At 33.3% G+C, this 14,103-nt stretch overlaps 1 protein-coding gene across 4 annotated transcripts in view; it reads left to right on the forward strand.

Annotated features, from left to right (window-relative positions):
- LOC106468356 (coiled-coil domain-containing protein 148-like) overlaps window positions 1-14,103 on the forward strand; it is a 123,043-nt gene that overhangs the window by 63,023 nt on the left and 45,917 nt on the right. For all 4 annotated transcript variants that reach the window (XM_022396693.1, XM_022396692.1, XM_022396695.1 and 1 more), the window contains one exon: window positions 8,368-8,518. In XM_022396693.1, the coding sequence (XP_022252401.1) occupies window positions 8,368-8,518 (151 nt within the window). The remainder of the gene's footprint in view (window positions 1-8,367; window positions 8,519-14,103) is intronic.

Genomic DNA, 14,103 nt, shown 5'->3' on the forward strand with positions numbered 1-14,103 from the left:
TGGGTATTGGTATAGTAATTTATAATTTTTTTTATTCCAAAATGCTTGTATAAAGTCTACAAAAGTTATTATTTTCCATCTCCACGTGAATTTAGACGAGGCTTAGCAAGTATGGCTCATGAGTGCAAACAAGGACTCTGTAATTTGATGACGAAAAACCCACTTTGAGACTAATAATGCTTGGAGATGGCTTGAATGGGTAATGAAGAAAAACTTTAACATAAGTTTAAAATAACAGCAAATGTACAACATTTCAATATAGTTTTGTCAGTATGGAACAAAGAGGTCACATGACCAGATACTGCTGCAAGTCTTAGAAGAGATAACTTGGCACTCCAGGGTGTTGGTTTAGAGTAGTGTTGTTTTGTTTAATTAAGATGGATTCCTTGAGGATTTTTCGTTTGTTTATGTTTGGTTCTTTGTTTAATATTACTGTGTTTTTAAAAGATATACTATGGTTTTTGTTTTGTTGAGGACTTCTTAACATCATAAGTAGTCGAGATCATTGTTTTCCAAATATTTTTTATTTACTCCTTTATGTTTGAAGAAAATAAATTAATTTAAGTATTTATTTCAAAATATTAGTTATATATATATACACACACACACACACACATATGTGATGTATGGTAGCCAATATGTTACTGTATTTTACAAAGTAAGAACTTTTCTACTTGTTTACATTGAAGTAGAATAAAAACAAATTATACAACACTGAAGACTTCACAATTCAGGAACAGTTTATGTAATTTGTGAAAATCTGAGAAATTAATTCAACACATGAAAAGGAACATCTTTACATAAACACCCAGTTGAACTTACAGTTTGCTGGTGAATAATTTGTTTCTCAAGTTACAGTCAAGAAGGCTAAGCCAAGAATACTAGCCCAACCAAAATGAGCTGTATTTATGTTAATTGAAACTACACATTTATTGGTTAGTGTGTAAGCATGGTAATATATGAAACAGGATGTCCATAAGAATTTACACACATTTGCAGTATACCAACGCTAAATCCTGATCTTCAAGTAAGATAACTAGCAAGTTTATTGGATAGGATGCAACTTTATACTTTCTACATAGCTTAATCATAAATATTGTCTCTCACTTTTGTAAAGTGCTTTAGACAATTCTTGTTGCAACCACTGTATTGTAAAGAAGCCGACAAATTCTATCCCACTGTGTTCTCAGTGCAGCAATTCAAATATTTTCTGTTGGATACTTCCACTTTTTGACTTATTGTATCCTCCCAGACTTTCTACAAAGTCATAAACGTTTTATAATACTTTAGACAATTGTCATTGTAACCATTATACTTTCAACAAGTTGATAGATCCTATCCCACTATGAAAGTTCTGGGAATTGCACCACATGAACTTATTTGATATTGATGGTGTCAAAATATAGTAACACCTAAACAGGAATGGTGATTCATTGCTTTAAATTTGGCAGGTTTCTATTTCAGCTGCTAACAGTAGGATAACTATAGGAAATAGGTGTGAAAAGATCAGAAGAAACTCTCAGAAGATTTACTTGGAACTTACATTCTGTACTGAAAAGAACTGAGTACTATTTATTTTGTTTCTTCTAATTTCTAACTCATGTACTAGCAAAAAATAACTACTGAAAATAAGTTTGAAAAGGTGAGAGCATAAACTCTGACTATAAGTACTTTGAAATTTTGTCATCACTACTAACAATACTATACATTTTAGTTTGGAACCTCTATTTTCGTTATACTTTGATGACTTACCTACAACCTGGAGAAATAAGTATAATGTGACAGTACAAAATATAATTAAAATATAAAGCTTTGCTGAAAATAAAAATGTTTGATATTTAATTACAAGGTTTTTTATTTTCATTTGTTTTAACTGTTTATGATTATAAAAGTATTAAAATCATGAAAAGAGAAAATTGTTAGGTAAGATAATGAAAGAAAAATTATAGAAAACCTTCATGGGGTAAACTTGCCAGAAGCTTCTGCATTACGCTGTTCAATAGGGTCATGTCGATGCACATGCACTGTGTAATTTGCAACTTCTGTCATGGGAATTTTCAGTCAAAAACAGTTCAAAGGTCAATAAAACAAATATTCATAAATATAAATAGATTTTATATATTTACGAGATTTAAGTTATTTATAATAAACATTTGTGGTTTCTTATCACAATTTGCAGTTATTCTAGGACAAAAAAGGTAACTTAGATTTATTTCCTAATTTTTTATGATGGGGAAGAAGTCAGTCAAATTGATAAACACCATATAGAATTAATATTGATAAAATAACAGATTAAATATAAATTTTTGTTTAAAAAACCTTTGATGATTATCTAGAAAGATATAGAGATTACGCAAATCAAACTTCAGATAAAGGAAAGTATTTTCAATCTTAAAATCTAAATTACTTTGTATGCTGGATAGTCAAAATTATGAAAAAAAAAATTCATGAGTAAATCTTTAACAAAAAATCTTAAAACATAATTCAAAAACCAGATATTTTGTGTTTGAAATCCTTGTAATGTTTACTAATAACCTGCAAAATTTTTAAAAACTTACCTACATTTTCAAAAATTATAGTACAATTACTCTCATAGATACTTTCCTGGTTATGAGCTGGGTGGATTCCATCCAGCTGTAATAGAAGGGTTAAGGAAATGGCACTGACCACAACAGTGCTGAAGTACAGCATATGTTAAAGGACAGAATTATATAATCTTTAAAGAATGTTTCATCATTTCCAGTAGTGATTGTCAGAAAGAAAGAAGTTACTCAGGTTCAGCATTGATTTGAGATGGGTATATGTGGTGATTCACCCACCACTTCTGAAAGGCTAATGAAGTTTACACTGAGGGGCTACAATTTCTGCCGGCAATGTATTTAGTTTTTACTTCAAGTCCATAGCTGAGAACCTGAAAATGGTATTTCAATGGATACAAAAAAGACAGGCTTGAAACAGTAATCAAGAAAATATGTTCATATGTACAGAAGTGGAATTTTGTGGTTGTATGGTACATTGAGAAGGAATCTCCTTGGATTCTTATAAAATAGCAGCAGTGCAGTGTTGGCCTTAACCCTGTGACCAAATGAGAAGTCTGCAGTTTTCTTGGTTTTGCATCATATTACTGACAATTTATGGACAACTTTTCCAGGATTGGCTGACCACTATCTGCTTTTCTAAGATGAAGGTGTATTTTAGATAGAGCAAGCATTCCAGTCCCTGAAGTGTGCTTTAATAGAAGCCATAGAAGTTATCCATTCACGACTGGATTGTCAATTCATTCTTGGCTGTGACTGCAGAGATAGTGGAATTTTATCAGTGTTATTTCAGTTGCAGGGTGGAGTAGTATGTGTAATTGTGTATGCTAGTCATATGCTCATGAATGGTATTACTATAAAATGAAGAAAGGACTGCTTGGAGTGTTCTTCATAAAATAATTTTGGCTCTAGGTTGTTTGATAGGATGTTCGATTTTCAAGTGGTAAAACAATGAACATTACCTATGGTGCTTCTACAAACAGTTATGAGTGCAGAAAGTTGTAGTGTACTGTTGTTTTCAACCACAAAGCAGTGGTTCTCATCCTGTGCTACAGCTAGTGTACCCAGAGTATTTAGGTCTGAAATTTTTCAGAATTTGCAAAGCACTAAGACTGGAGGGTACCAAGGTGATAAATACATGTGCTAAGGCGCCACAGTGGTCTGGCTGCATTCAAGTCCACACATTCAGCACTAGTGTGAATATTGTACTGTGTGTGCCACACAGATAATTCTAAACAAGGTAAGCTCCAGCAAAGAATTATTTGCTCTCTTCTGCAGTAAATAGCCCTGGAATATATACAGATAATTTCCTTCATTCTCCAGTAGTGGGTCAAAGTTTTTCATTGATCAATATATCCACACTCTCCATGGCTGATGCACTAACAGAGCATTGGTAGACCTGTTCAGAGCACCTGAAGAGATCCACCTAGATCAGGGAGATAACTTTAGCATCCAACTGTTCTGTAAGGTATGTAATCTGTTAGATGTAGTGAAGACATGCACCTCACCTTATCATACACAGTCTGGTGGTTTAGTAGAACAAGTGATACAAACTGTCAAACATAACTGAATGGAGAACAACAGGTTATTTAGCAAATATGCTCATCTTTGGCTGAGAAGTCTTGTTTTCTGTAGGCATGGTATAAGGTCCTCTAACTATATCAGCTATCCCACAATGTCCACAAAAATATGTGAATTGATTCACATGAGTTTGCATATCAAGAGCAAGGAGAGACCACCACATGACATGTAGAGGTGCTACAATAAGACTGTAAAGGAGAAAATGGACGAAAGAGGAGACTGAGTGTGGCTTTTCTGTGAGCCAGCAACAATGGAAGCCTCTTGGCTATAGCTTGACAGGACCTCTTGTATTCTGATGAGCTGTTACATTAACATATGGATTACAGCCGGCCAGAGATGTGCAAGAGTGTTCACATCAACCAGTTATGTACTTAACTGACCAATAAACCTTTGCAGAACTGGCTTGATCAAGAGCCAGAAGTTGAGGTAGTCGAGACAGATGGGGAAAAAAAACCACTGTTTTGTCCCATTAGGACTTTGAAGATGAGGAGCAAAGTGTTATGTTCAGGTTGAATCATGTGAAGAAGAAGTGGACCTGGAGGCTCAGTTCCAATGGTCCATGGAACTGCTGCTGCTAACCTCCCAATCAATATGGGTGGGATTAAACTTAATCATTACAAGTTAAGACAGTCATATGGTTGTGAAAACAAGGACTGAAAGAAAGTGGCAGTCTGTGCTTTCCAAGCTGTTAAGTAATGTTCAGCTTACAATGTATACACTACATTCTATAATTTCCTTTTGATTATCGCAAAGGTAGGATGGCTGTTGCCATTAGTTGTAATGCCTGTTGCATCACCACTTTGTACAAATGGTCTATAAGAAGCAAGACTTCTCACCCAAACGTGAGCATGTTCAGGGAATAATCTTTTGAGCTCTTCCTAGTTGTGCAGTATGGCATTATGATGTACAGCAAATATTTGTCCCAGTCTGTTTAATCAGAATTTACAAACTTAACAAGTACATACATGACAGTCTCTATGACCCACTCTACTAAACCATTAAACTGGTTGTGTTAAGACAAAGTGTGAATCTGCATCATACTCAACCCTTTACACAACTTAAGAGTATATGCCCCTCATTCTCTCTCTGAAAATGGACCAGCAATATTCATGGCTATTCTCTGTGTAGGAGAACTAAAAATTGTCTATTTGACTTTACCTTATACAGACCAGCTTTTTCTCTTGATGGCACACCCCATACAGTGTTGACACAAAGTGCAGATAACATCTTGGCCTCCAATCTTTGTGTTGCTCTTAACAAAGCTTTTGAAGCATTAATCAAGAAAACCAACCACTAGTTTATTTTTTTATTGTTTGGCTTGTTATTGTTTTAGCAGAAATGGTTTCAACTTCCACACAGTATTCAGGGTCAGGACATCCAATAAATGTACAGGGTCTCCATTTGTGGTGAGATAATCCTTCAGTGTTTTCATGTTGCAGGTGTAGGTGTTAGTGTATGAGTAAATTGTACTCCTGTAGCATTGTTATCCACCATACATTGTTCCTCCAGGGTTTTTAAGCTTTATCAACTATTTCAGTGATGCATGATCTACTCAAACATTGAACCTTCTACCATACAAGGAGTGTCACTGGTGTTTTGCAAAAAGTACAGTTTCAAGCAGTTCTTTCTTTGTTATACAGTATCTATATTCATAAGTCATGAGCATATGACTAGTGTACACGATTACATAATTTACTATGTCCTGCAACTGGATAACACTATTCTGATTCCTCTATTTCTGGCATCAGTATTCAATAAAAGATCACAGTCCTGTTGTGAATACCCCAGCCGTGGTGCTTTTACTGAAGCATGCTTTAAGTACTGAAATGCATCTCACCTTTAGTGAGAGCTTATAATTATGTTGCAGTCTTGCAGAACAACACTGGTACTTCATTCTTCTCTGAGTAACAGCCTGAGTTCATGCTGCTTTCATATTTCATGCATCGACTCTATTATCATGTTATGTGGCACTGATGTACTAAACTTGTCCATAGTAAACCACAGAACACCACTTGTGTACATGGGAGTACTATGACTTCCTTTCTGTCATACACTTATGCGGTCCACAGTTCCTGGGTTTGAAGAATTTTTATCAACTGGAGCAAGTGGTGGCTTTGCACAGAAACTTGATATACCATGAGATCTACCAATGTTTTGGCAACTTATGTATCAAACAAGAACTTATTCTCTTGCTCTTTTACTCTAACAGGTACTTAAAAAGACTGCTCAGCTCTGAGAAAGTTGGGTTGACCACCAAACCTTTTGGTGCAAGCTGTTTTTGCACTCCAAATTGGGCTCTGTAGCAGTATTACTCACTGCCTATTGTTGGCTCTCCTACATCTGCTCAACTGTTGTTGAAACCATTAGACTTGTCTTCCTTGCTACTTGAAAAGGTTCAGGTAATTCATTCAAAATTGATCCAATGCTCCATAAGCAAAACAAATGCTTTGCTCCCCTCTACCAGAATGATGTCCAGGTACAGGCATTATTGAAATAGGCTGCTGCATGTAAACCATGTGAGGACTTGGATAGCCATGCCCATTCCTAGGATAATCAGTGTGGTTGCATTGCAGAATCAGGATCTGTGAATGATTGTTTAACTCATAGCTGGACTTAAGCTTGGCATGTTGTGGGTATCTGGATAGGGTGGTCTGTTCGAGGTACAGTCACTGCAGACTTCTTCATCTCTTGCAACCACTTAGAAGTTACCATAAAAAGTGCTTCAATAAAAGTGATATCTCTTACACCCCGGTGATGTCTCATTGTTTCATTGGATAGCTTTTCCACAACCTGGTCAGTGAGGATAGCCTGACAATCCACTGAAGCCATTGCAAGCTAAGTCTTACCATGCAAATGGCACAGATCATCTGTGTAAGCAGCCAAAGTCTCTGTGATAACCCAATTCTAGCATGATGTCTTTTACAAAGTAATACTGTGTTTTTCTGAATACCTGAGTTCTTGAGAATAAAATAGAGACTGGACACAGTGCAAAATATCAAAAACATATTCTCTATTATAATATTACACAAACGAAGTGTATGTGCATGCTTTGGATGATGGATTATCCTTTGTCCTAAATTTTAACTGTTCTCTCAAACTGATCAGCTGAGATTTACCAGACTATTTAAATTCAATGTTCATTACTAGCCGGGCAGTTTATTTGACAAAAGAGAAGTGAGCACCAACCATGGTCACATATCTCAGAGTACAGCCCCTCACCCCTGTCACAAGTGGGGTGAAGAGAAACTGCTGTTTCTGAGTGCCCTTGGTTATCTTCCGAGGTTTACCTCAGAAGATACTAAACTGAAATAGCTATCAAGTAAAAACAACATAAATTTATGCATAATGTTAGATTTACACAGAGTTACTAGTGCTACCCATGTGACTATTCATTCTCATTGAAATGTAGTGAAAGTTGTAACCACAAGGTACTACCTGACCAACCATTGAAGGATAGTATTGTTTACACTGTTGAATAACATGCAGAATTACAGCCATATAGGTATGATTGTCTATAGAATGACAAAGAAATAAAGGCAGCTGTAACAAAATTAATTTAAGGACTTTCTTGACAATGTGTTATGTGAAAAATGCTCATACTCAGAATAATTGATAAACTTAAAATGGTACTGTATTAACATAAGAAGGTAGAAAACACTTGGTATGTTTATATACCACATCACCTATATTGTTTATGCTTCCAAGTGTGTTTCTCAGTTTGATTTTCTTTTAATGAATTGTGATTGTGTGCACATCTTCTGTCTATATATTTTGTTTTAATGTATTTCAGTGATAGTAATGGTTGAATATATATATACTTTTTCCTTCATTTAATTTCCTCCTTTAGTGTAGATGTATAGGTCATTGGTGAAGAACCTACTATGAATATTTTTGCAAAATATTTTTTTCTCTCTAGAATTTATTACATAATATTTGAATACAAATGGTACAATAAAAAAAGCTTGTATGAATAGATTCATTAAGCTGGAAAATTTGTTCAGCATTTTTAATTATTTATATGCAGAAAACTTAAATGTAACTGTGTGAAGTAGGAACTATCAAGTATTGTTAATCCTTTGGTGATTATATTTTTCATTTTCATATAGCAGTTTGTGTTTTTAACATTAGAGATGTTGGTATTAATCTTTATAGTACACTTCATTCATGAATGATATATACAAGTTCAAGTTATTTGTATATTTGTAGATTTTTCCTTGTTGGTTTAATCACCTTACTATCTGTATTGCAGAGATGTCTGTTTAACAGACACATGGAGAACATCAGAGAAGTCAGTACTGTATCATATCCTGGAACAGTATCCATCAGGGATGTTAAACAAGTGGACCTTATGCTCTGATAGATTGAAAAGAACATTCCCAGAAAAATCAACCAAAGACTTGGTATAAACTTAACTTTCTCTGTATAAAGATAAAAGTAGTAGCTCATGTTGAATTTATCTCTTAAAGTCCATTTTCACAATATGCAGAGATGTCATGATCAGTCTGTTCCAAAATTTAACCATTTTGAACCATATATGGATTGTGACTAGAACATTCAAGCACTAAATAATTATCATTGTTAAATAAGTTTTCATCACACACATGAACAGGAAGGCCAGTGTACACTTGGGTTGCAAGAAACTTTTCAGGATGTGACTTTAACTTATTTTTTGTGTATACATTTTTATCTGTAGATGAACAGCTTCACTAACTCACACATATGTGCTGTGTCTTATTGAATACAAATACTGTCAACGTTCTCATATAATTTTGTCTTCTCCTTTCAGCAAATACTTTTATAAATTGACAAATTAAAATGGCACTTATGCATGCATATATATATGTATCTATATATATATATATATATATAGACACACACACACACAATTAAAAGTAATACAATATTAAAATAATTGCATGTTAAAAAATTTATTAAAAACAAGTTTTGGTGTTCTTCTGCCATCTTTAGGAGTAAAAGTTAAAGTTCGATCAGAACTTGCATAACTACACAATAATATGCACACATGGCTCTATCTACACTTAAATGCCCAGAGTTTATAAGACATATGCCAAAAACTTTGTTTTGCCTCAACCTGGACCAGCCTCTTTTTTTTTAGCACAAAGATATTGTGCTGAACAGAAATGTTGGTCCAAGTTAAGGCGAAACAAAGTACTTGGCATATGTCTTATAAACTCTGGGTGTTTAAGTCTATTGTGTAGTTATATAAATCTTGATTGAACTTGTATTTCTAAAGATGGTGGCATAAGAACATTTTAACATGTACTCTTTCTAGGGCTTATCTCTGTTTTTAATAACTTATTTTAATATTTCTTTTAATTGTATATGTATACTAATAAATTGGTTCATCTTAGGAGTTAATGTTTTATTGACATATTTATTGTTTTCTTGCTCCAGATTCTAAGCCTTTTACTTGTGCATTCTTTTGTTTTTTATAGAGTAGCATTTTGGGTCATCATGTCATGGCTTTCCATGCACATTTGAAGTTTTTTTGGGAAAGGGTGCAAGTATTTGAAAAATATGATGATTTTAATTTGAATGTGAGAAGTAACACAGTTAACAGCTATGACTTTATATATAATTATAAGTGAGGCTATAGCTGAGTGTTATAGGTGTTTTATAATACATGAATTGATTCAGTATATATTTTTTTCAATTAGGAATACTAGTACCCTGATTCGGTTCATTCTATCAACTCTTATTTCTTGTTTGAGGCTTGTTATAATTAAGTTATGCTACATTAAGTTACCAGTCTAATACAGATACCCACACTGGCATTTAGATCTTTGTAGAAAATGTTAAAATAAGCTTTGTTTTTTTTTTAATGTAGTTAAAAGTTTTTACTGAATTTTGGATTAAATTATTAGAAAACAGGTGAGAATTATTTTGTTATTAATATAAAAACCTTTTCCAATTTTCAAGTAAAAATAGAAATAGAGAATAATGTATTATAATTAGTCTTAAAAGTAAATGTGGAACTACACTATTCAAATTAACTAAGTAACCTAAGTAAGTTTTTTGCCTATTTAAATTTATGAACCTTAATAGTTTAACTTAGTATAGTGTGTCTATGAGTTCTGTGAAATATTACTTGGGTAATTGGGTAAGGATTCTGATTAATTTTTGATTTTAATGTTATTAATTTTCTTCAGAAATTCAGCTTATTAGTTGTTTTTATTTACCTGTTTCCCTATGGGCATCCTTTTCTGCATGTCATGAGGTTTTACTGAATTACATTCACAATTTAATTAAACTATTTTATTATCATGGTATACAAATAAATTTGGCATCAAAACATAGTCAATAACCCAAATTTTAATGGCATATAAGTTTGAAGCTCTTAATTTTATAAGGCAATATTTAAAAAAAATCCTCAATCTCGCATAGTATGAAAATTGTGACATATGCTCTTTAGGTCTTCTCTCTTTAATTTATTTACCACTCCTCTGAGAAGTATGGAATTTAATGTAAATTACTCATTATAATATTGTTATTACTCAAGGAAAACATAATTTTTATAGCATTCAATCTTATTTAGTCACAGAGCCATAAACTAGAAAATCAGACCCCTCTTGCCACATCCTCTCTTTCAGAAATTGTCAATAGTTCTCTCTTACATTTAATGCTATATTATTTATAACCAACAAAAAGCCAAAGCTTTAACTCATCAAATGACATATTATATTTTGCTATTTTCTGTACAGAGAATTGTATATTTTGTTTCGGGTTCAAACTTTATTTCCATGGTAAACACATCAACAACCTTAGCTGAATGTTTAACAGAAACATTGTGATAGTTATAGGACTTTGTCTGCCTGTTATGTGTTATTATTCTGTGTTATGTGGTTCATTATTTAATTAAATAGAAAATTTAATACAGTAGTACCATTGATATAAAAAAAAAGTACGATTAAGTTTTATCAACAGTCAAATGCAAAAAAATGAAGACCCAGGTAAGTACTATATTTCTTCTTTTTCATGTGTACTCTGTATTTATTATTATAAAAGTAACTAAAATGTAAAAATTATAAACTTTTCAGATAAGGTTAGATTAGGTAAAATAAAGAAAAAATAAATAAATGTTTTTCATGAGGTATGCTCATGAGTAGCCTGTGCATTATGTAATTTGATAGGGTAACATGAATGTCAAGATATAAAAGATTCTTTGGTTTAAATATTAGTGATTCATTTATATTTGTGAGTGAATACTTTATTATTTTTAAGTTTTGTTATAATAAGAGTTAAAAGCAGATGATTGTACAAGGGTTTGTTAATAACTAATTGGTGTCAAGAATGTAGAAAGTGGCCAGACGACTATGTAATAAAGATATAAATAGCGTGAGGTGAGCAGGAAGCAGCAGACAGACAACAATAGACAGATAATAGCAAAAAAGAATATAGTTGTGTGACATTAAGTACCTCAAAGGTGATAGACCTAACATTTAATATGTTACAGTGAAACTAACAGTATAAAAAAAGATAAGAAGGATAATTTCATTCCATCAAAGTGTGGTTCTAAAGTAATTGAATCAGCCTGGGTACACTTTGAGAAAAGGAACAGAGGATCTTCAGAAGACCAAACGAATTATGGTAACTGCGCCACAACTGAAAGTGAATCACATACAGAATGCTAGTATGATAGTAATATAGAGAAGATAGTTCGACTTGTCAAGTGAAATTCTAAAGTAATTGAATGGGCCTAAGTGGACTTTTGAGAAGAAGAAGGGAACTATATATAAATAGTGTTTATGATATGCCTGTAATCTCTATAGTGTGAAGACTTTGTTGTAAATAGATTTAACTTGTTCCGAATAAATATGTATTATTTGAAAACAAATAAAGTGTGTGCTGTTTATTCATCATTGAAATTATCGCTAACAAGTCACAAACACCTACTGTAGAAGAATCCTAAGCCCAACAACAACATAGTATATATTTATATACTGTTAAGAAATATAAGTAAAAGCCATTTATTTCGACAATTGGCAAAAATAACTTGTATATATATATATATATTTTTTTTTAAATCTGGCAATTGGCGAGCCACAGCCAGGATTATACAGTGGTAAATGGCGATAGAAGAAAACGTGAATGACAGCAAAAATAAGTAGGCCTATATATACGCACAACTGTAGTAGTAACAAAAATAGTATGGAGATTAAAATTATGCTATATAACCATGTCAACAGATTTTGATAAATGGGTAGAAAGAGGATCTCAACTTGCATTAAAAGACAGTGAATTACAAGAGTTTGTTAAACAACAACAAGAATGGCAACAGAAGAGACAAATTGAGAAAGAAAGACTAAAAGAAAAACATAGTATATATTTATACTATTAAGAATTATAAGTAAAAGCCATTTATTTCAACAATTGGCAAAAAGAAGAACATATATATATACTTATTTTTTTTTTTAATCTCACAATGAGCTACATGTTCAGTTAATTTACAACTTGTGTGGTGGGATAATTAGTTAGATATGGTTTCAAAAGGCAGTAAGACAATAAATTTAAAGTAGAAATATATATATATACTATTACAAGCTTTAAGCTATTTAGGATAAACAAATGTAGTTTAATGTACAGTGTGAAGTCATTCTAGAAAGAAATAAAGGGTAATTTAGATATAGTATGCACTTTTATGATGGTTACTAGGTTCATCAAATTGGCCAAATGCATATAGAGTTAGGGTAGAGAAAATAAGAGATAAAATATAAAGTTTTACTGAAACAAATACATTTGAAATTTATTAAGGAGGTTTTAGAGACTACACAAGTTAAATTTGACTATTTTCAAAGGAACAAAGTATTTTTAATCTTGATATGAAAATCATTTTGCACTTGGAGCAGTCAATACTTTGATTCCATATATTCATGGAGAAATTTTTAGTGAAAATACTGCATTAAAAATTCTGATTTTTGGTCTACAAAAGACATAATGCTTACTTGAAGCGTTTCGTGAAATTTTGTGAAGATACACAAAACGTATTAGAAGTTATAGTATAGAAACTATATAGGGCAATTTTGGGTCATGAATTTGGTCAATTTGACTGAGTGTAGCAAGAGTGTTAAAGCAAGCACATGTTAGACATGAACTTCTTAATGTTGATATCATAGGTTGATACCACTTTTGTTCAGCTTGGCTGCTTCTTTCTTGGAGGTGACTGCTAGTCTGCTTTGTTGGGTATCCTGACCTGTTCTGGCAGACTTGATTCACTTGAGTTTGTTCTTGGATAACTTCTTCAGGCTGGATGTCAAGTGGGACACTTCCTATTACGATGTTGAATGACTTGGGTCGGCTGTTGTTCCTAGGGACAAGAATGTTTAGCCTGGCCTTCATGGCTTGAGAAATTTAGTGTATTCTCGGGAACTGCTGGTCTTGATTACAATTCCCCATTTTGGCAATCGGCAAATGTTGGAAAACAGGATCTTGGGGAACAGTTGCCCAAGTTCCACTGCAATTTCTGGTTGTCTGAAGGTAGGAGGAACCTTCAACAATTATAGCTAGAGGAGAGCAGGATTGTTGAATGGGTGATGTTTCTGGACTAGTTCTGGTAGTAGCTGGTTTGTGACTTGGTATTTCGAGTGGCGATTGTGGCTGAGGAGTGGTCTTCATGGCTTTGGTAGGTGTAGCACATGGGGTTGAACTTGGAGAAAAAGATAACGGCTCTTCTCTGGTATAAGCTTGACTGGATATGCTGAGGGCTTGGTGAGAACAACTTTGGAGCATGGTGAGTTGCTCTTATGTCGTTAGTGGTTTGCTGGGAGATCTTGTTCCAATTTTCTTGTCTGGGGTGATGGTGGTTCCAGGGACTTTTTCTTGTCAGAAGCTACTATTTGGCTGGAACTATACACCTGGAAAAAAGTTAAGCACCCCCGTGTTTTTTCAAGTGATTCAGATTCGACGTTCTTGTGACTGATTATAAATTACCATTCAATCTAAACGTGTTTATCAAATGAAATTATGC

The sequence above is a fragment of the Limulus polyphemus genome, unplaced genomic scaffold (genome assembly GCF_000517525.1).
Source record: "Limulus polyphemus unplaced genomic scaffold, Limulus_polyphemus-2.1.2 Scaffold2978, whole genome shotgun sequence".
Classification (NCBI taxonomy): Eukaryota; Metazoa; Arthropoda; class Merostomata; order Xiphosura; family Limulidae; genus Limulus; species Limulus polyphemus.